The 24,454-nt window shown below is 40.1% G+C and overlaps 1 protein-coding gene across 1 annotated transcript in view; it reads right to left on the reverse strand.

The window, feature by feature from the left end:
• The window catches only part of LOC106648583, a 128,326-nt gene that overhangs the window by 98,413 nt on the left and 5,459 nt on the right, over positions 1 to 24,454 (reverse strand). The window contains exon 2 of the mRNA XM_014365619.2: positions 422 to 1,207. Within this exon, the coding sequence (XP_014221105.1) occupies positions 422 to 1,059 (638 nt within the window). The 5' untranslated portion in view covers positions 1,060 to 1,207. The remainder of the gene's footprint in view (positions 1 to 421; positions 1,208 to 24,454) is intronic.

A 24,454-nucleotide genomic window follows, 5' to 3' on the forward strand; every position in this document is an offset into this window, starting at 1 on the left:
CCGCTCAAGAATGACGCCGAAAAAGCCAACAGAGCTCGCACGAAGCTCATTACCACGTTTACTTATTCGTAGTCACTGCTTGTTATGTACTCCAAGTACACACATTCACACATGCTCGCGAATGTAGTAGACGGATACTCGGCAGACTCTCCCCGCTGGGTACTGTAAATCGAGTTCCTGGCGGTCGCTCACTTGCCATTTGCCAGCAATGCGTACGTCAGTTTCCCCTCCGAATTTTATGCCTTTACGAGCCAAAATCCCGCGCGAAGCGATAAATCCTAAGCCCTTCTACCTTGTCATATTTCCCTCCCGAGCGCGATGCGAGTGCGATGATCGTAAAAAATATTCACGAAAAACCGAGACTCTCGGTCGACAAAAAGACAACATTAAACCTGCGTAGCAACGAGTCAAAAGTACTTACTTGATTTCGGATATCTCCTCGTAGATGTTCTCTTCGGTGCCGTATCTCGTAACGTAAGTGTGCCTCTTGTGCGGATTCGTTCTGTATTCCTGCAGATCATAGTCCTGCAGCGCGGAGTAAGCCGAGACAAACTGAGGCGAGTTCGGAGCGCTGCTCTCTGAACGATGACTCGGCTGCATTTGCTGTTTTTGCAGCTGCTGTTGCTTTTGTTGGCTCGGAGGCTGTTGCAGCGGCGGTGCCTGCTGGATCAGGTGAAAGTCCTGCTGGCAATATTCCTGCGGCGTCGCCCGGACGTTGGCGGCCGAGGAGCAGGACTTGACGGGCGACTGCACGAGACTCGAGACAGCCCCGGAGCCGACCCCGGCTTCGTAATAGGCGTAGCTGTAGTCGTGCACCGAACGCGGCGTGTGGTGCACCAGCACCCGATGCTGATAGACATTGTGATGGTTGTGCTGTTGCTCGCTTATGATGTCCGTTTGCTCGTCGAACAGTACTTTGTTGTTTTTGGCGTTGCCACGAGGCGGTGGATACGGCGGCGGTGGCGGGAACTCGAGATTCGCCAGTCGGCCGGTGGCGTTTTGCAATTCGACCGTGGCCGACGCGCTGGCGCCGGCTGGTGCTGCTGCTGCTGTTGCCATGTCGATGCCGATACCGACGATGGCCGAACAGATGATTTCTGCTACGCTCTTGCGGTCGATGCTGCCTTCGTTGCTGCTGCCTCGATTGATGACCACCGGTGCGTGCTGCCCGGCTGCATCGTCACCAAGGCTGCTTTTCCCTTATGATCTGTCAACGAGAAAGAAAATTCAAATTACCTCGTGTCGCTTGCTGAAACACTTACATAGCTACATCAATTTTTGAGCATAAAGTATAAACTGCAATTTAGTGAGTCGCTCTGTGCGGTGCGGCGCGCTGCCGGTGAGGTGGTCTTAAGAGCTTGGAAGTCACCGAAGCTCGTCGTTCGCGTGCACGGAGGCATAGAGTGTTTTCGTCGTAACTTTTTGAGTGCGAAACTAGCGAATGGAAAATTGAGTTTCGCTATCGCAGCGTTTTCTTGAAAGGTCGATTGAGGAGTTGTAATTAGAGCGGCTCGTGTCGAAGCACAAGAGATTCGAATGCGAACGAGAGGGCGGAAAAAACCGGAGGAGGAGAGTCAGTAAGATGGAAACCGTTGGACTGGCTTTTAAAGATTCGAAAGAAAGAGAGAGAGAGAGAGGAACGTGGTCTGGTTTGGTAGCTCGAACGAGCTCTGCTAAAACCGATGCCGGGGTTTCAATATTTTTTATTCGAGCGCACGGTCCATCAACAATCGGCTAAAAATAAACGTCTTGAGAAAGAATTGCGATAAAAGAGTTCGATGAGAAAAACTTCTCGAGACCGCCGACGAGGAAGATGAGAAATATTTTTCGTTATGTTGGCTTGCATTTAGCTAGCTCTTCGAGTATCGAGAACAAAATGACGAATGCACTGATACGCGAGTTTCCGTTTCTTTTGTTCCGTTTCTTTTTCTTTCCGTCTTACCACGTCTCTCGTTGCCGAGCGATATGAATCGCAGAAAATCCAACCAAGGGATTCGATCGAAATAATCCATGACGGACTGAAATTAAAAATGCTCGGGATGCGCGCGATGTTGTGACTGACTAGCCACTCATCCATTATCGCCGTATAATAATGCGAATGCGCACAGATATATCCAATATATAGCTCGAGGGTACGATGGAAAGAATACACGTCACGCGTTGCGTGTACGAACACGACGCGAATACGTCATAATTAAATAGAATATGTATACGCGTAGGTATTTTAATACCCGTTAAACACATAGAGTGCACATGCGCGCATGTATAGTATAACACTTGGGCTAATTGTGCAGGCACGCGAAATGCTTCTCTCCGTATATCGGAACAATATTTGATCATATAAGAGGAAGGCGCGCGTGACTCTGTCAAATATTAGCTAGAGCTCGAATACAAAATAGGCTTTTACTGCGCCAGCCGCACGATGTGCCTCGGCGCGCGAGCAGAGTCAGCCGCTGCAGAGCTCGAGAGGACCTAGAGGGAATTCGCGCACGGAACAAGGTATTTACATTGAAAATTACGACGATGCCGGGTACACTACGTTCGTCTACTCTCTGGATTGTAGCGCGATACTCTTGCTCCGTCTCCCTCGCTCTCTTCTTCCAGCTCTGCCAACTCGAGAGCTAAGATGGCAGTCGTAGATAAATTAAACGTATTGCTTTAATACGCAATGTTTACTCTATGCGGTGAATACCCAACTGCTGTACTAACTGCATACGTATGCCAAGCTTATACTGCTATATAACAATACAGTCTGCTGCACAATCTCTCGAAATAATTTTTTTACTGCCTAAAATTATAAGACTGATTATGGACGCGGTAAAGCAATTACTCGCGCTCGCGCCCAGTTGAGAAATATCTTTTATTATTCAAATACTTTTCCGAACGAATTATCTGACTTTGCTCCGTGATTTCAGTCTACGGGCGCAATTGGACTTTTAATAATGTCGGCTTTTCTAATCTTCAAACGCGCCGAGTTACTGCTACTAGCGTGCGCGAGTGCGCAAAAAATGCAAAATCGTATCGTATCGCATATCACCATGTATGCGTGTACATAATGAGCGCATGTACGAAAGAATTTAAATATCTCATTTCCGCGGACTATACCATTTTTCCTGTCGCAATTCTCGCTAAAGAGTTCTGATTTTGTCAGCGATATTTTCCTTCTTTCTCTCTATCTCTCTCTCTCCCGAGACTTGAATTCATTCCTGAAGCTGACTGCTCATGATTTTATCAATTGAATTTTGTCAAGTTTGCGTATATTTTGCATACATGACAAGAACGCGTTTAATTTTTACTTGAATTTCTTTAGGAGAAGAACGCTCACTAATGTATCGTTATAGTATGATTTCTCCCCGACCGAGGTTGTACCTACAAATACAAAAACCTGAGGAGTATTCGACAACAAAAGTATACATTTTTCTCGGACGTTGCTCGTAAAATAAGATCGCAAAAAAGCATCGTTCCCATGAATGAAAGAAACCACTCATCACAGTCTGCTATATATATATATTTTTTTTATTAAATTTACGTTTTTATATATTTATATCGATCACTGAGCAAAAACCAAGATAAATATTGGACTCGAATAACTAGAAAAAAGAGAGAGCGTCATAACGAGTTGAACGAAAAGTATGGGTCTCGCATATTCCACGCAACTATCGATCTACGACCTGGGAGTATCGATACCAAGTAAGCAATTTATATAGTTTATTAGCCAGATCGCACAATGTCGATGATACTTATCAGCCCTGCAGTTCTTTTCATCGTCCCTTGGACAATTCCAGATTGACACGACGGCGTCATTACCCATTTACTGCCAACGTACAAAGCTCAGCCCCGTTCCGAAATATATATAACTTAATTTTTCAAACTACATCGCAGGCAAGCACGGTGATGTTTTGTAAAGCATTCGCTAACAGGCCTGAATCGTTTGTACCCTGAGTTATACCTATAAACAAGCAGCGGACAACAAAAGAACTGGATTCCCCCTTGCATTATATTCCTCAAAGCTAGTTGTATCTTTATAAAGAAACTATTAACCTCCGCATGATAGGTATACACTACACGTAAATGCGATGCGCCGAAATAGGGGATAGAGCGGGCGGCACGGGCGACGAATAATCTACCGGCGCTATCTCGAGTGACAGCCACGCGATCGTCGGCTAATAAGTGTGGGTAACAAAGAGTCATCATTCGCAGCGCGCGAGCGATGATTGAGCGTGATTATTAATACGCTGAATGGCTGCAGCGAGGTACAATAATCAGGCGTGTGAATACCAATTTCAGCTGCAGTGGCCTGAGTTGAGTAACGCGCGAGATGAACTATAAACTATAAATATAACGGCGCAGAATACATCTGACGACCGCCTGCGGTTGATTCTCGTATATCATTTTTTTTTCTCCGCAATCGTTGTGTCGTTGTATAGTCTTTAACACCCGGGGCTGACGCTGCACGCAGTAAGCAACGAGCCGAGGAAGAGAAAAAACAAGCGAGAAGGATGACGATGTCAATGACTGCGAACGTTCGCGTTGGAATATAAGCAAGGCCCAGAAGCGCAAAGATGAAACTGTACGAGGGCATAGAATATCAGTCTTTTTAAATTTAACGAGAGGAAAGGTGACATTTCTCTTTTGCTCGCTTGCATGTGACGTGAAAAAGCTCCAAGCAAAACTGACGTTGACGAGCAAGCAAATTTGATGGCTCGTTCGAAACGAGCTGATCAGCCGGACAATTCACTCTCGTAGTAATGAATTTCTGATTAAGTAATGTTTTACACATGCTTATAGCTATACTTCGAGCTTGTTTAAATATATATGTGCAGAAATTTTATAAAAAAAGTCCTTGAAATTCTAAGCATAAACCTCGATTAAAATTTTTGTCACTTAACGTATATAATCCACGGTGATAATCGTTTGTTAAGATCCTGGAATCATCATCATAAATATGATTATTTATTCCATATTTAGCACAGCCGAAATCATTGAAAAAATTTTTTCATTCCTTTATTCGCTTTGATTTATGGAATAACGAAAATCAAGTAGGATTTGAAAAGTGAAATAATTAGTATTATTTCAAGCAAATGTTAAATTATTTATGCGCCAATTAAATTATTTTCACTTAACAACTATCAACGTGACGAAAAAATTTTATAGAATCAAAGAATACTTGAATTTTTGAATTTGTTCAGAATTGACAAATAAACAATAATCAAGTTGATTACACGCTTCAAGCGAGAGAAAATTTCAATCGTGATCTTAGCCTCCAATTTAAAGGACTTTTTCAGAGAATTGCTCATATATATTTTTTTTGTTGATGAAAAACGAGAATTACTATGTATGAAAAGAACACCAAAATCGCTCATGGTTTAATTGCTTCTCCCATTTTAACAATGACGCATCGGCCTATAGTATACTTTTGTTCGAAGTTAAGGCAACATTAGCTTATAAAAATTTATTTTTGTAGAGAATATGTTCGAGTGATATATTTCAATTTCAATATTTTTGTCAAATTTTAAATGTATAAAATTGTACGTCTTCAATTTTCTCGTAATCAAACTGAGCTGGTATAATCAAAATCTTGGAACTAGTTGGATTCATTTCTAACGAAACTTAAGGTGCCTTGTGCTAATTTAGTATCAAGTTAAGCCACGTCCAAATCAAGTAATAAATATTCAAATCGCCTTCACGTGTTCGAACGTAATTTAACCAAAGACAAACATCGCGCTAGAGCGGATGTGGTCCTTTGAGAACAGGGTCCGTAAAAGAAACTACTATTTGGTCTCTCTCTCTCTCTCTCTCTCTCACTCCTTCTTACTATATCACGTTTCCATGCAGCTGCTTATCAACACTGCAGCACTGGCAGAAACAGAGTATTTGCGCAAATAAATTAAAAGTGCGGTGTTATTATTCAATTAGTAAAGATGGGGAGATTCCTTTTCTGAGTGACTATGGTAATATGGTTCGAATAAACTGGCGAGCATGCGAGGTACATTGGTCAACGCGCATTGCACACTGATTGCACCTGTTAGAGCATAGGGCGGTACTGAGCAGCATAACTCGTAGCAAGATTGAAAACGAGCGCGCAGAAAAGGCAACAGTCACAATTATGAGAATGTGTTATCGTGTTTTTGTGCTTCTCAAAAAGGCGTGTCTGCGAAAATGAAACCGAGGCTTGAAGCTCACATCTAAATTTAATCTTTGTTCTATGCGCCAGGAAAAATAAACACCCCTAAACACCGTAAACACCTGAAATAATGACGAAAATTTATTAGAGAAAAAAGTATTCAATAATAATGTCTTAAGATGATTAATAATAAAATTTTTTAAATACGTCATTATTATACTACTCAATATATTGACCAAATCAGAAATAAAATGCTCTTACTAATATTTTTCGTTTTGTAATGAGTGCATAGTAATTTTTTGAAGTGATAAAGTTTTCTGTGGTACAAAATATTTTAATTGTCTTTTTATAAAATGTATATGATTCGCATCATACAATGCATTATTCATGTTCAATAAAAGGAACCACCTTGAATTTTTTGAAAATTTTTCTGTCAGTAAAAAAAAAGTTGACCAATTAATCAAAAGTCCGCGTTTACGTACAATTATATGCTCAGAATTCGAAGATTACGGAGCAGCAGTAGCAGCGGTAAACAGACCCGTTATGCGAACCACAATCCTTTGACCGAAAAAAAGAGAAGCAGTCATTATTAGTGCTAATGAAAGAGCCTCAGCTTTCATGGTCTCTCTCCTCCTTATTCGTACAGTTACTACCACCATTACGGATGCTATATTAAAGCGAAGATATATATATAAAAGATAAAGCGAATTGTATAAAAGTAGGAAAAACAAAGAATTGCCCGGCAGGTAAATCAAAGAAGGTTTATAGAACTGGATATATATATTTGGGCGTTACGTTTTCGGCGAAAACGCCTCGCTTAATAATGTAATACCAGCACCTTCCATTAATTACTACCGCTGCAAGTCTTCTTGTCTCGTTTGGCTTTCTTCCACTCTTTTCCCCAGGAGGGGGATAAATTTCTTATATTTTTTATATCACATATCATGCGCTCGTGCACAAACTAAAAGGCACTGCGAAGCTTCCTCTGTCCTTCGTTCTATGTATGCAACCAAAAATTTGCCAATCGGCAGAGGCAGTAGTTTTGTATTACTTAACGAGTTCTGGCACTCCAATTACGTTATGGTTTATGCCTGAATCTTGCCTCATTACGCGTCGCGCCAAACCGTCAAGAAGAATAATAAAAACCACAAGAATCGATTTGGTGTGTTTTATATTTATAGCTCAGCTCGAGGCGAAAGAGAGAAAAAGACAGACAAAAAAAGACGAAAGGGTTCGAGTGAAGCGATATAGCATTCGACAGTGATAAGAATTATTAAAAGCGATATTCGTCTGTATTTGTGCGTATAATGTGTATCAGGATAAATTATAAACTGACTGCTATCGAGAACTAATTTCCTTGTTACATTCATAGGAAATATTGTACATATTATTTAATTTATTCAATACAGAAAATATGTATGTGGCATATTACGTCAAAATTCTTAACGCGGTATTATTTAGTCCAAATGTTCAATTTCTAATCTCACCGTAAAATATGATAAAAGTACCTATTGTGGAACAATGTACCAATTTAGGGAATATTATAGCTCTTCAACTATTATAAATAAAGTTTTAGTTAACATTTTGACTTAAAAACCATAACAGTGTATCAACTATTATAAATAAAGTTTTAGTTAACATTTTGACTTAAAAACCATAACAGTGAATCAATTTGCATTAATATAATACTAAAATATGATTTTAAAGCCAACTGAGTAGCAATAATTTTACTATGGAATAAATTAATCAATTGTGCCTGATAAGTGCATTCCATTAATCGAGACACTCAAAAAAAGCGGTGCCATATTTAATCACACAGTGCAGGTTAATATCGCCAATTGATTTGTTGATTCCAATATTGAAACAATCGTCGACATCGATTCGTACATACGGACATTTGTGCGATCGAGGATACTATTCAATTCAATAGGTTATAACTAGTCACTAATTTAAGCAGGTTTTCTTGCGAATTTTTAGAGAAAGGAATATTACCCGTTAATTTTTAACCACGCATAGGTGGCCGACATGTGAACCTCCTTAATTCGCTTCCATAAATACTAGATTATAATTTTTTCTAAGATTTCCGAGCTTCAATGAAATGATTTTACATTAGCAGAGATTTCTCATTGGGTGGCCTTAAGATATTATTTGATTTCAATTTAACATCTCGCGTCAAATGAGATGTATATTATAAAAGCAATTTCCGACACAGCAGGCAAGAAGAGCATGATATGTAGTAAAACTTACCACAAGTTAAGGAATATACTTATAATATTAATTTCAATGACCTCAAAGATAATGTTTGGTCTTAGACTTTTTTATTTTAAAGAAAATGTAATAAAAGAAAGGTAATATCGTCGTCCCAGCGCAAAACCCATCTTAATAAATTCGAGAGGCAAAAAGGTGCCTTAGTCCTATCCTTTTAACATAGGGCTAAGCCACGTTTTCGCTCAAATTTATCAAGACGGTCTTTGCGCCAGGGCGATAATATGCCGTAGTATAAGTTGTGCAATTTCTTCGGACATCGTCCAATTTTCAACTAACTTTTTTAGACGATTGAAGTAACAACCTTAAAATGTTACCACTCCATCTCCTTAATTTTCAGTAAAACTAAAGGTATGTATTATCCTTCGAAGGCGCACCTGCAGTAAAAGGCGCGCAAAGCAGAGCAATAATAAGTTAACCCGAAATAAGAAAAAGAAGTTGCCGAGCGGCAGCAGCACACACCCTTTCTCCATCCGTCGTTGTCGTAGTTGTCGTTTATTCACTACTGCTGTTTCCTCGTCTCGTCGCCCGAAAAAAGAGCAAAGAACCAGCTCTTTATATATGTGTGTATTGCCAAGCCCAGCAAAAGCGCACCCGGTCCGGAAGCAGGCACACGCTTGGCCAAAAGCGAGAAATCGCTCGCTCTCGGTGTCGTATACGTGCATACAGACGGATTTGCGAGTAAGTAAAAGGGAACGAACGAACGAGTGAGTGAGCCTACGGAATGCGTTTGGTGCAAAAAAATAAGTGAGGAGCTACGGCCCCAGCGGCACTCGCACTGCATGCAGCCAAGCAGGTCGCCGCCACCATCCGCCACCATCACCATCAGCTAAAATGTAAGATTATTATCTTTCCTCGTGTTTCGACCAATGTACACAAGCAAGGAAACTTGTCGGATAATCGTCGCCAACGCAGACTTTTCAGGGCGCAGTCCTGACGCTGCTTCCTTAAAGATCTCGATTTACTCACGATTATACTCGAGCAGAACAATTTTGTAATTGAGACTCTCTTCAACGAATGACTATGAAAAAGACAGACAGACGAAAAGTACAATACGTGTATGAGTAAATCTCACGAAATGTTATTATTTTGTCATTAAAAAAAAATTTTTTTTTTTAAAGCACGCGTGAAATTTTTTTTGGGGACTTACAAGTGATTCAGAAACCTGAAAAAAATAGTGCCCGTCAAATTTGGGCGAGGGCCTTCGAGGATTTGAAAAAGTACATTTACAGCTGAAGCTGATGAACCATATTTTTAAGACAATAATATTTGCTCCTAATTTTGGTTAAATATTGATTTTCTGATATTTAAATAAAACCACATAGCGTCATCTTTTCCAAAACGTCGAAAACTAAAATGGGCAATATAAATTACGCCATTTTACGTAAAACTGTTGATGTGCATCACAAAATTAGATTAAAATGCACTCAAAATCAACAATGGGCGCGGGCAAAGCCCATGTTTATATCGTATATAATTTTTTTTTACAAAGCACGCACATCATGAATAGACATATTACTCGATTCTGCTACTAAAAAACTATTTTTCCCCATAATTTGGTGGTTTGAAAATATTAGTTCTATTAGGTATATTGCTATAATGTCCACAGCTTATCGAAGCAATGAATGCTGCAAGTTCTGCAAACTAAACATGTTTAACCAAATATATAGATTTAGGCAATAATGCTCTCTTCGCAATGCTGCTCTCTCAGTATATTGTCTAGTTTATATGTTGATAGCAATAAAAATTATTAATTGAAAATTGAATTTCGCCAAATGAAAAAAGTGTATAATTCTGAATGTATCACAAGCGTGTCGACGGTTTTGATTGTTAACGCCAAATTCGTGTTTTCTGATGCTATCAACGGGTTGGTATATGAAATTGTAGTCTGAGAAATTGCATCCTGCTGTAAGCCTATTATTTAAGATAAATGAAATGAATAATGGTTCTTGAATACTATGCTTTTTCTTTTTACTTACATTCAACTTCCAAGCAAGGGATTGTTTCGACGCGATGTTTTGCATTTAATGAGAGGTAAGTATAGAGCGTACTTGAATAGTTTTGTTTACTTAAAGCTTTACTTACAATTCATATTTGCAATTTCTCTGACTCAATGTGTGTTTACTAATTCTGTGGATTTGGAAAAAACATAAGCTCAGCTAAGCCCTTATTTTTGTTCATCTTTGAATTAATTTTTTACGTAAGATCAAAACTTGATACCAGTATGTAAATAATATAGTTTTGTTAAACATATTCGGTTTATTCGACGAATTTTTTTCTCGATTTTTTGTGTAAAATTAAATGGGTAATATTAATTATTGAGCGAACATACGGAGATAAGCAAAAATAGAAACAGACTTCTCGAGTTGTAGTAAAAAAAAATTTGAAGGGCAGGACAGAAATAGCTTGTAAAATAGTTTCAATCTAGCAAATGATTTTGATCCGTTGACTTCTGCACTAGATGATCTCTCTAAGATTACCTTATAGATAAATTTTATGAAACATAATTAAAAAAACTGAAGATTATACCATTCGGTGACAAAAAACTAACAGATAATCAAAAAATAAAGATCTTTGCAAAATCATTACAATTTTTTTATTAGCAAGGATGATTTTGTCAACAAAAAAGAGCATCTTGAGTCAATCTTATAGATTTTGATGATTAAAATTTCGAAAGCATCTGGAAACGTCTGAATTAGGCTCCTCCTTCAGCAAAACTTTGAAAGATCTTGCAAAGAATTTTTTTAAGCGAGTAATTTACTAAACTGAAATTCGCAAAAAAATTTTAGAAACGAACTTTTTATCACGAAAAAAGAATTTTTATTATTTAAAAAAGTTTTCATCTCAATAAGGCTATTATAGTATATCAAAAAATAATTTACAAATATAGGGAAGATAATCACAAATTGTTTACTATATTCTTGATCATTCAAGCTAAAAGTAATTGGTTCTGAAATATACGTAGCTTGTTTTTTCGTTGATTTTAATTATATTTTCGTAATTTTCATTATTATTTCAATTTTCATGAAAATTAAATGTCAGCTTATAAATAAGGAATTATATGACTTCTCGGTCATTAAAGAATAAATCAAAATCTTCATAATGACAATTTTATAGATATAGTCTATTAAACACGGAGGAAATTTTTTCGTCTCATAAGAAAGTTAAATCGTTTTCAGAAAGCCATTCATGAATTTATTCGTGCATAGAATTAGAAGAGAAGCAGGAGCCGCTCGAGTAGGTCTCGCAGAATAAAAAGTAGTTTTTAGCAGCCAGCAGATATACCTATTTATGTAAGCAATAAAAGCGCATCTCGACACTTGTGACTCGCTGCTCGGCGTTCTCATGTAAAGTAACACCTTTTCTTTCTCTCTCTCTCTCTCTCTCTCACTCTGTCAGGTTACGGTGCAGGCGACGATAGCTCAAAGCTTAAATGCGGCTTGTCATTTGAATTTATGAATTTACAACGCTATTCTCAGATTTCTGCTAGAAACATCTACCACTGATAAATTTATAGAATTCGATGGTTTAACTAAGGAAAATACTTGAAACAATACTCACTTTTCGGCAAGTTATTACAAATGTTTTTTTTTGTCGACAGTTGGGCTGAAATACAGTTATTCTCAGCCACACCGAGGTAACAATGACACATTGGCGATTTTTAAGAAATCACAAGTAGCTTGTCTGCTGACGGAAGATGAAGTAAAAATTTCGCCAGAATAGAATCGAGCTCTTTGAGAAGAATGTAGGCGCATTATACAATCTGTACATATACATGGAGAAGTTGGATGCAAGGAGACCACCCTCCTAATTAGCAGCGCGCAGGTACAAACAGCTCGACGGAGTCGAGAAGAGTGGAATAATGGAGGAAAGTTTGCAACGGTTTTTTGGGGCTGACGCATGGCCCGGGAACGAGCTGCGACGACGGACGAACTAAAATCGCTCGTGCCGAGTGAGCAAGCCGAGCGACGCGCTAGACGTATACTGCAGGCACGGTGGCAGGCTTGCGCGTCTCGACCTGTTCGAACTTGTAACGGTGCGCGGTGATACTGCTCGCAGTCCGTGAATCAGCTGCTGCGGCGAGACGGCGTCTAGCGCGAACCGGCACACCGGTATACTGCTTACGTATGCGCGGTAGTAGTGCACAAGCGATTTTCGTCCGCAGTCGGCAGTAGTTCGCGAGAGCTTGACTCTGTGCCCAAACACGCGCGCGTGTGTATAATCATCTAGTCAGAAGATCGTATTGGAGCGCAGTTTCGATAAGAAAAACTCTTGGGCGAGGATAATCTGCACGTGCATATTATACGTGCTTTTCCGAAAAAGTCTTTATAAATTCGCGTCACGAGCTACTGCACAGCAGAAGCATGTCTCTCGTTAATTTCTAGGCGCGGGTCTTTTAAATCTGCTCGCGCTCGAGCTCACGTTGCTCGTGTTCTTTCAGCTACTGCGCTAGCTACTTTTTTTATACATTCACCTACCAACTCCTACCTACTGCTACCTAGCACTTTTTTAATTTTAAAAAACCACTATTCCTGCCACCATCTCTCTCTCTCTCTTATCCGCGTGGGCTTTCACGCTTTTCTTTCTTTTTGCTTCCTTAAATATTCGCGCGTGGGTACCCGTCAACTGCGTGCCGAGGAAAAGAGCGTCGTTTCAATTCGGCAGTGAAGACGATTTTTCTTTTCTCCTCTTTCCTCTTTTCATACTCGAGGCATTTGCGAAAGAGAATGCCGCCGAGAAGTGTGCCTAGTGAAAACAAAATAACGAGCTGCAGCAATGGCAATTCTGTGCAACACGATCCCGCCTCGAGCAACGAGTCCACTCTGGCGCTCCGTAGGACTGGTGTACCTGGTATACGCTGTAAAAGGTGCAGGGCTAGGCTCATGTGCAACTTCAAAATCATTAAAGATCATCTGCAACAGTGTATAAGTTTGGCATTGATGCAAGGAGAAGAAATCGTATTGTCTTCTAGATCTACAGTCGTCAACGTACGTGATGCTTCGCTGAGTCAGAACGAGTAAGTAATATCTTTTTATTCAATGTGATGTAAATATTAAATACTTGCGATAAGTTGTGAAAATGCATCCTATCTATAAATTATTTGTAAAAGGTGACAACTTTTCAGTTAAATACCAATTGAATAATAAACAACGTTGGCGATTACGTAGCAATAACATTGAAATGTAAGCGTAAATTTCTGATAACGATGGGCTGCGTTCAATTGATCCAATGCTTAGTTATTACGTCATTTTGACAAAATTTTACAATGCGCTTCAATTAATTTTGCGTTACGCTGAAAAAAATACAGCCACTAGGTAACTCTGATCGTATCTTGGATCGCTGAAATCAATCGTTATTTACAAACGGTATACTTGATATTACGGACTGCATAATATGTATGTTTCGGCTCGGTCAAATATTGATACTGCTATTGATTGAAATTGGTGCGTATATATTTGTACACGCACACTTTCTCTCTTACAAAAAACCTCACTTACGACACGGGCGCTGTTTCCACCACGTGCAGCATATACTCGTAGATTTTTCAAGTACAAATGTACACATTTTACGTATGCAGCAGTTCTGTATAAGTTAATATCGCCAAGTACAAGAGTTTCGTCGGGTGTAATGGTACTGCGCACTTTCTCCTTTTGGTGATCGCGCGATGTAGCAAAATATGTTGAAGTAAATTTTCAATCTTTTTTCAATTATCGTATTAACGGGTCTTCTCTTCTTTCTTTGGGCAAGCCGCTCACATAACGCGCAGAGCTCGTGCGCGTCCAGGAGTGAGAAGAAGAATGAAGAGGAAATACGGTACGAGTTCACTGTTGGGCATCCACAAGTATTACATACAATATCTGGTCCCTTTTTTTATCATCATCGAACGAGTGTATACAAGTGAACGCGTGCAGGAGAGCGCACGAAAGACTCCAATTTGCTTGGCGTGTCCGATCCTCTTGCAGCTATGTATGTGTGTATGGTTAAAGGGGCTAATTTTTTTCATCATGTCGCGCACATCCTTCGAGAAAAAGATGAACCGCAGTACTAATGCGTTCGCTTCACGCTAAGGTTGGTTGCCATGCCATGACTGCACCAGCACAACCACCCATAGTGCAGTAGTCGTTCGTATAAATTATATTGCAGGCCGAAGCCGAGAAGAAAATTTATTTTGCCAAACGAGAACGAATTAAGCTCACGAATGCAGCAGTTGCCTTCTCTTATTTGTACGTAATAAGTGTTACACTTTATGATGCGTAATAATACATTCAGCGCAATGCAATGAGCGAGTTTATTTATTTGTTTTTGTATTTCATCTTTGGAGCGCGTAAAAAAACTCTTAGTGATTTATTATACATCCATGTGTATATATTTGCATGCACACACTCGAGTAATACGCGTCTGTATAGATGAAACGATGATGAGTCGTAAATTCTGCAACTGTGGTCGTGTGTAGAATGATTAAACGGGGTAATTATTGCGATAAAGCAATGTCCGAGCGCACTGCAAATACACAGCAACCCGAGTAAATAATTGCATTGGAAAGTTTTTGAGCCATACGTCGATAATAATAACGTCGCGATTACGATTACGATTATGAAACTGGAAAATGTGACGATTTCAATTACCTTGATAGTTGTAATAACTGTAGCGACGTGGTGCTGCGCAGAGCAAAGTGAAAGGGACGCGAAACAAATAGAAAGCGCAATTTAATGCTCAATTTTCCTGCGATTCTCGCGTGTACATGTACGATTATACGATGCGAGTAGTTTTAACCTCCGACAACTTTTCACGAGCACACGTATGTAGAGCTTGTGGTTTGTGGTTGGCATGCGTCTCTCTCTTTCTTTGAGTTTCTCTCTCTCTCTATCTCTCTCTCTCTCTCTCTCTTTCTTTCTCTGTCGTACAGCTTGAATACGCAATGTAAATTACAAGCGCCAAAAATTTTTAATAACAATTGCCACGTGCATCCCCTGACCACCTTCAACGCGGCTTTCTTTCGACTTGTTCGCTGGTATCGAGAATTCCTTAATAATCTGGTCAGCCCAGTTCGCAAAGATTAATCTAAAATTTCTATTGTATTTCTCACGTGTTGATGTATACGCGAGCGAGTTTATACTCACAAATACCTGTAGCAACTTGTTCCGATAACAGCAAAGAAAGAGGACCGAGTCATTTAATTGTGAAGCGACCAATGGAGTACGTAAAAATAACAAATTGAAACGATAAACTTAATCGAAAGCTCGTAATATCCAGTAGTATGCTCGCGTTTACAACACGCATACTTTATTACATACATGCGCATGCAGGAAGACTGGCTGAACGTTTTCCCTTTTATCTACCTGATAAATTACTCCAGTTTTAATGTCTTCAATTACGCACTTGGGACATTTGCGCGTATCTTACACGTAGTGCAGTCGTCGCTTGGGTTGCTGCTGCTGTTATTTTTGACATATTTACATGAATAATAGGCCGAGATAACAACTTGGTTTGAAAGGATACTTTAAGGGACGTCAAGAAATCCAGCCTGGCGTTCATCAGAAGTCAATTTCACAATAGCCTGCCTCTTGGTACTGCTTGTTTATTCAAGGTTATCGAGTGACTTTTAGGCGAGAAAAAGAAGCAATTTATGAAGGCAGCGCGCGGCGAATCACCGAGCAACGAAAATGGAAAAACAATATTAGGAGGTGTGCGGAGAAATAATAAAATTTGCAAAGCAAATTGCTAGTCGACGTTATTTCTCTAAATATACTTTGAAAAGAAGCGAGAAAAGTGCGACAAACCCTACTGCCGTACCGCGGGGCTGCTGTTTTTCTATGCGCGCACAAGAGCGCAAAGTAACGCAATTTGCATTTTAATCGGCTCTTTGTCACCCAGTTGCTCTCATTATTACTCTTAATATATAAAGAAATAAATAAATTTTATAGAGGTACAACGCTATCTGTTTTTTTATAGGCGCGTTCGCCGTCGTACACGCCTCCAGATATAACGTGCGCGTGTACATAAGCTTTAATTTGAAAAACATTCGCAACTGTGGTAAATAATCGTGAGACGACACGTGATATAATACACTAAAGAAAATGTTTGACACGCGAAACTTTAATTATCGAGGATTTGTACGAATGTATGTTAATTATTGTCGCTTTTGCCTTTCTGTAAAGAGAAAAAAGACCACACCGAGCGTAAAAAAGTTGACTCAAGTAATGTAGATTGTGTATATGCGCGAATGTAAACGCATCAAAGTGTGCTCTATGTAGGTTATTATTATACAATAGAATGTATAATGGTACACGCGTGTGCAGTTAAATGCAAAAATGAAGAGGAAAGAAAAAGGGAGAGAGTGCTCGAGGAACCTTGAACGCTGGCATCGATGCTACCACTGCCGACTGCCACGCACAGGAGGAGTTGTAAAAACAGTAAGCGCAAGCCTGCGCCGCGCTATTACTGCGGTAATCTAAAAGAGGAGAAAGAAAGAGCGAAGAGCAGCAGTAGCCGAGCTACAGTGCAGCAGTGCAGCAGCAGCCGCTCGAGAAGCGATTGATCTAAGGAATTCCTTTCGCTTTGGCGCTAGAGCCTGCAGCAGCTCCTACGAGTCAGCGAACTGTGTTTTGTACGTCTGCGCGAGCGAGTAAGAGGGAAGCTATATAACTATTGCAGTATTGCCTAGTATGTATGCGCGCGCTTATAAATATAAACAAGAAATTGAAAGAAAACAAGAAAAAGGCATCGACTGCTTGTGCGCGTATGGATTACGGATGTTGTGTGCGTGCATGCGTGTGTGTATATATGCGCAATAGACACTTACTGCGCCAGTCTATGCGTATAATATACGTATCGATGCTTCTGAGCTAGTGTCTGTTTTTTACAGTAAAAACGCGCACTATACACGAAGCGCAATTCGAACGCCAAAAGCATACGAGCCAACACGAAAAAGCAGCGCGAGGCCGACTCTGTGGCAGCATGTGATGTGAAAGTCGGAGCGAGCCGTGGCCAGCCCGCGAGAGGTGTAGCTTATGTGTGCGTTGTACACTCGTAGCTGCTTATTTTTAGGATGCTGCACGTGTGCACTGTCTGCCGTCCGTCTGCTGGCCAAGAAATTGTTCCTTTCTTAAAAGTCTCTTCAACGCGGGACGTTTAATCTTTGTCGCATTTGCACAGCGCTTAATTGTAGAATTTATACATCTCACTCTAATAGTAGTATTGATATTTATTGCAACACAGAAATACAGGAAGATCCGTTTAGATACTGTCCAAATCAGTACGAATCGTGATAAACATGAATTCAAAGCTTTTATTGCCGAAAACTCGTGATTATATCTAATAAAATAAAAAATAAGCAACGAGTAAAAAAAGCCCATTGTCAGTGTATTCGTTTGATTCGGTTTTTCACAAGGCAGAGATGAACTTTCTCGACAAAGTGGACCGATTGTCTGGTTTCGTTCGCTGCTGCTGCCGCTTATACCATTGACGCAATATGGTTCAGGAACATCTATATAGTTGCAACAGACTTTGAGAGAATTTGCCAGCTGCTATGCTAAATTAGAAGAGCACGGGGTGTAGTTTAGCTCTGTACGCATAGAGCTGCTAGTTTGCGCACACACACAGAGTAACTATTCTCCGCGCGCACGAGCATCATTCTCTCCCAATAGAAATTCCATCGAAGAGCTCTTCAAACACGCCAGTAACGCGCCAGCAATACGCAAGTGGTAGAAACTCCATCATGCGCACCTACAGCTATACTAGCTATATAGTGCCTGTAAGCTACTCTATAAGCAATAGCACCTATTATTGCTTGCGAATTATCCATTGGCTTTTGCCTATTTATATTATATATACAGCAGTCGATGATGATTGCCTCATTTCTCATGTATGCATGCACATATCCAGTCCATTTGATACAATTAATTATCTTGACCGTATGCTGCCATTGACCACCTTACATTGCACGAATTTAATATAAGCGCGCTCATAGTATACGTTACGCAAAGCCAAAACACTCTCGAGTACAGGCGCACGCTAAACATAGCAAAAAATCACATCTGAATGACCAGCTGGTACATTTTGAAAGAAGAAAAAAGTCTTCTTCGCTCTCTCATTTGACTTCATAAACGTATATTATAGGACTCGATACAAGTGCATAAGACAAATCTAACAACTTTTATACATGAAAAAATAAAAAGCAAAAAAAAAAAAACAGAAGAATCTGGAACCTGAATGACTTCTCTTCTTGTACAAGCAACTACAGTGAACGAAAGAGACATATTCTTCTGGCCTGGTATGCGCGCCGTGCGATGACAAAGACTCGGGCATAAACAAAAGTTGTAGGAAGAAAATATACACGCACGCAATGTAAAGAGCCAACTTAGTCCGTGCGTTTCACGTTACAATTAGCGGCTTTATTTAGCGCCCGCTACTTCGTGATGTGTTGCCTATATACACAATCTACCTTTCTGCTTCATGGGAGCTCGGAGCTCTGAAGCTGGAGCAGTAACAACAGTAGCGGGAAAGTTTAATCGATTTCTGTGAATGTGGAGCTCACCTTCTCTCTTGCTCGCGTATACGCCGGCTATTCGTAGCCAAGAGGAATGGACTTTTCTGTACAGATGTTTGTTTCGTTGACGGCGCAACTACGTATATAAGGTCGGTGCGCGCAGAGAACAGAGTGCAGTGGTAGCTGCAGCAATGTTGTTGATGAACCTGCGCCGAGCTGAATTGCACCTCTTATAGCTATATGTTGCGCGCGCACCGACGATGACGAGCTGTATAATTCGCCCAAGAAGAAAATGTTTGTCTCGGGATATTAAGCGCGAGTGCTACCAGCACCCCGCTTATATAGTACAGATTCTCTCTTTCTCTCTGGCTTTCTTTCTCCTTCTGCTTTTTTCGGCAAAGTTACGAGAATGAGTTACGCTTCCACTTCTGCTATTGCTGCCCCAGCTGAACTCTTTGTTTCGCAGTCGTGATTATAAAAGCTACACTCGAGCGTCTCCGCGCGTTCAAATATGTGTGCGTAAGTATCTCTAGGTGTGCGTATAAAGAGCCTCGCGTTCTTTCAACATCAAAGATTAATGAGATGAATAATGCAGGCCACGATTAAAATTTAATGCGACGCGTTGCTGCCCAAGCGCAAAACTAGTATATTTTATATCGCGTGCTCGCGTGCTATATACATCGCATATTTCTTTCTGCAGAATCAGAGAGTAGAAAAATAAATTATTACAACTATATTTCACGTTTCCGCTTTCTTTTATCCCCATTTTTTCATTTTTCTCCCGTATCTGCCGCGCGTGTGCGTACTTAAGAGGATGACTGAAGAAGCTTCGCGTATTATAATAGCAGAAGCGAATTTCGACAAAGTCAGGTCGAATCGGAAAATCAAAAGCAAAATATTACTTTTGTCGGTGGTGGCGAGACTGTCTCCGGGACGCTGCATCAGCTACGAGGACCCCAGCAGAAACGTAAAAATAAACTACTGAGCAGCTACTCCTGCTTTCACGATTTCTCGTGCTCACGGAAAACTGCCACGCAGTCTATCTGTATATATATAAACCCTATCCAATCTAACCGCAACAGCAATCCCTAGATAATCTTAAAAAAGCCACTCAGCCTGCCGCGCGCCCTATCTTTTTCCAGGGAAAATCCTACAATCCCGTGCAGTTCGCAAGACGCGAGAGCACTGCAGCAGTAGCACCAGCACCAGCAACATCGGCAACAGCGGTACAGACCAAAAGCTGCACAGTATAGAAGTTACTAACCCGACCTTTGCCACGAAATCCTCGGGATTCCGACGTATAAAGGAGCCCCGGTGCAGCATGCACTTTAATGGTAGAGGGGCGAAATATCCTGCCTCGCTTGTCTCCGCATATATATATACGTACGAGCGAGACACAGCTAGACATGAGCTTCCTGCGAGGAGAATAAATTCACCCTGACGCTTGCGGGTAGTTTGTCCCACTCACCCTCTCGGTTACTTATTCGGTTATGCGCGTTCATGTAGGTGAGAAAAATCTTATTGGTAAACAGGCAGAAAAGATCCCCCGAACTCGGCAACGAGAATGGTAAAGCTAAAGCCGACGAGCTTTTAATTATACTCTGTCTTTTTCTCCGCCCAAGCTTTAATAGTCTGGGATATAGGCTGTTGCACGGTGGCGGGCAAACTACTGGAAGTGGGCGAGCTGCAGCGAGCGCTAAATAGTTTGCCAGGAACGCAGCCTGCTCTGCTATACATCGCGAGCGAGGGAGCGAACGAGTCTGCGGCAGTGCGAATTCTTGGAAGGAATAAAGCTCGTTGTGGATGTGTGTGTGTGTGTGTGTGTGTGTGTACTGCTGCTGGTTGTGAGTTTTTAGCGAGTGCGAGCTGCACTGCGGAGGCTTCTTCTACTTCTTCTTCGACGAGTAATTGCCCTACAGATTGTGTGTGCGCAAAAGAATACGATGGAGCAAGCTATATGACTGCTACTGCTACTGCTGCTCCTACTCGTAGTAAACACCGAAGAGAAAAGAAATTGCTTTGAATTCTTTACGGGACCCTTCGAATCGGGCGCGGAAAATTCGATTTCGTTTTCTATGAACGCGGAAAAACTTTTCAAGCAGTTAACGCATCGAGATTTTTTCATTGTTAAATCATAGGCGATTGTGCAAAGTAAATGTTTCATTTGCCAATCGATACTGAGCCTTTTCTTTACTGTTCACTTGCTCGTTTTCGACTTGATTAAAAATAGTTATTTGCTGGCAACAAAGCAAAATGTCGGCACAACAACAATAACATTCTTCTTAGTATCAGCTGGTACAGCCTGTACTATACAAAAAAATTGACTTGCTTTATCCATATACTTTTTAAGAAACCTATAAAACGTACAAGTTTTTTTCATTATCAGCGTAGAATTTTAATCAAAGTTACAAATTAAGAGCTTTATTGTTGGCGACGTTTCACAAACACACAAAAGTAATTGCTTTATACATGTAATTTGAGTTTTGTATTGTTCGCAACTAGAAAGTACTAAGGTGCCTAGTCTGCATGCCCAGTAATTAGAAAATCAATCTTACGCATGCACCGGCACCATCAATCTTGCTGCTTCCATCATAGTTTTTAATTCTTATTTTTTCACCCCATTTTCTGTGAAGCAAAATATTATGCAACATTTATTTCCAACAGATTCATTCAATACAAACATATTACAATAAAAAAAGATTCATGACAACACTATAAAAATTGCGTGACTATTAAAAAACACTTTGATAAATATATTCGCTTCAAATTTTCCAAATTCCCACTCCTGTTTTTTATTTATTTTTTTGGGGGGGGAGGGGGGGGGGTTTAATCAATGACAGAATACTCATCCAAGTATTAACGAATTATATGCAGCAAAAAGGGTATGCGACAGGTACTTGCAACGTTATCGTCATCTGTAAGGCCGATGAAGTTGCAAAGAATAGCAACTACAGGCTTTTTACGCCCAAAGAAACCTTGAAATTTGCGAAACTCCTTCCACTTGTTTTTTTCTACCTGAAACTGATGCCTACTCGTAATTTTCATTAGGGCGTTAATGTCACGTCTTATATACTTTTATAAATCTCGCCAGAAACGCCAGAACATTTTTTTTCATCGTAAACGTAGCTTCATTACTCGCTTTTTATTCTTCTTATCTTCTTTTTTGCTCTTTCTGTTCCTGTAGCATGGGAACAATGTTCTCATCGGACATGTTAAGAAAAGTGTCATATCATGTAGGTTATATTACAGGTGATTGTTACTTGGGGTTACTTTTTTTTAATTTTTTTAAATATTTATTTTGCTTACTCCTAGAGGGCATTTAAATTAATTAAAAAATGTATGTATTTTTTCAACTTTCATTCTCAACATCGATATTGCGACTCGACACCGTTGTACTATACTGAACAAGTGTGATGAGGTACTATTACCGACAAAGTTAAAGTTGATCACTGCAAAGTACCTACCTATATTTACATCCAAATCTATATAGCTACAGATTATATCATGTTATTATCATAAAACTTGAATTTTTTGCCTTTAAGTTAAAAACATTTCTACGCTGAGGCGACGATACGTAGAAGCATTGAATGAATTCGCATGCCTAACTAATCCAAGTAAGCAAGCAAATGAACGCATTAAATTATAAACAAAACCACTAGACTTTTGCAGACATCGCTTAAGAGATGAGTTCGTGACTTTAAAATAAATGATCGTTTGTTTAAGTCGGTTTTATTAGATGATCGCTAGGTTAAAAGAGAAAGTTTGCCAAAAACACCGTCTGAATCGTTACAAAAAGTAGGATCTGCATGCATAAAATTCGTTATTTAATTATTGGTCGTGTCAAAATGTCAAAGACTAAGTTTCGACGAAAGCATAAAGCTAACAAATCGATTTTGTTACATGGCAGCGTAATTTTGCTACGTAAATATATGCGTCAGGCCTCTTTTCATTGTGTATGCGTATACGTAATTACATTACGTAAAACGTATTATTATTATTATTATTATTATTATTATTATTATTATTGTTGTTGTTCTTGTTGTTATTATTTCAGAAAAGCTTGAACGTATTATATTCTTGAGTAACGTTTATTGCACATTCCATGCAACGACGTTTTAATAACCGCAGTGCGTAGCAACATTATATGGCAGAGTATAGATGTATAGTGCTTGCCAAGCGGCAGAAGCTAGGCGAGATTCTCGATAATACATATCTTAGCTGCAATCGGGCAAATCTTTTCTTCGCGCGCACGATAAAGTAATAGCTCCGATGCTCACGTATTATATACAAGCACGAGACAAAATTCATTGTTGACAGTGAAAAAAATATAATAAAATGCGCAAACATCTTGTTTATGCAGTAAAGATATCCGGGCAGCGGCTGCAACTTTTGATATACGTTTTTAAAAATAAGGATCATACATCACGGAATCCTATACACGTAAAAATCGCATTACCTCGACAACCAGTCAATACACTGGACTATAGCAGAGTCAGCTTAAAAGATTTTACAATGACTATATACATGTCAAATTAGTGCCCAAATGCATATCAAAATTCTAGCCAAGCCGCAGATATAGTGCAGTGACCGCCACCCCTGTTACAAATTCGCTGATGGTCGATGTGGTTGCAGCATCATTGCGAAAATCCCATGCACATCCCGGCTATGTAGCTTTTCGTATGTCCGCATCGTAGCGTATCGATAAATTTCTCGCGCGCACAAACCGCGCCGAAGACATTTATATCGTAGCCTCTTGCTATGATATAAGCACATTCGCTTTTACATCTCTACCCGTAATACCTTTATGCACATTATGCGCAAATTTACGGTAAACAAGGATATCTTGGTAAATAAATTTAAGCTGCGACTTTACTGTAAAAGTAGGTATAAGTGCGTGCCTCGATCGATTTTCCTCGTCTTATTCGGATCCGGCTGTTTCTTCGATAAACAAATCACGTCCACACTCGACTCAATCCGCAGGCCAGTGATCGCAAAAGAGCGAGACAGCAAAAGAGCAAAAGAGTAAAAGAGCCAGAGGGAGAGAAAGAGAGCTCAACGTCGATCGAATCCTCTTTCTCCCTAAATCCCTCTTCTTCTCCTGTACAAGTAGATAAAAGCTAACACGACGGGTTTAAATTCCTATCCCACATGCACATACGTGTGTAGCCGAGGAGCTCGCACGTGTGTTATGTGCGCGCAGAAAAGAAGAAAAACTTTTGCGAAAGTGAGCCGAGTGTGCGTGTCGCGCTGAAGCAGTCGAGAGTCCAAGAATCCGCCAACGAGAGAAAATATAACACGAGAATCAGGCATAGCAGCAGCAACACGTGGACGGATACGACAACGAAAAGAAGACTAAGAAACAGCAGAAGAAGAAGAAGAAGGAGCAGGATAAGAAGAAGAAGAAGAAGAAGAAGAAGAAGAAGAAGAAGAAGAAGACCGGACCCAACCAAGCAACGAGGAGCGAGTGTGTGTCTGTGCGCGAGAGAACCGGTACATACCACGACCACCTCTATCTCCTTTCAGCCGCTCTTCATGCAGCTTCTTTCGCAGCCAAGAGCTGCACACAGACTCACGAA

The sequence above is a fragment of the Trichogramma pretiosum genome, unplaced genomic scaffold (assembly GCF_000599845.2).
Source record: "Trichogramma pretiosum strain Unisexual culture from Peru unplaced genomic scaffold, Tpre_2.0 scaffold7, whole genome shotgun sequence".
Classification (NCBI taxonomy): Eukaryota; Metazoa; Arthropoda; class Insecta; order Hymenoptera; family Trichogrammatidae; genus Trichogramma; species Trichogramma pretiosum.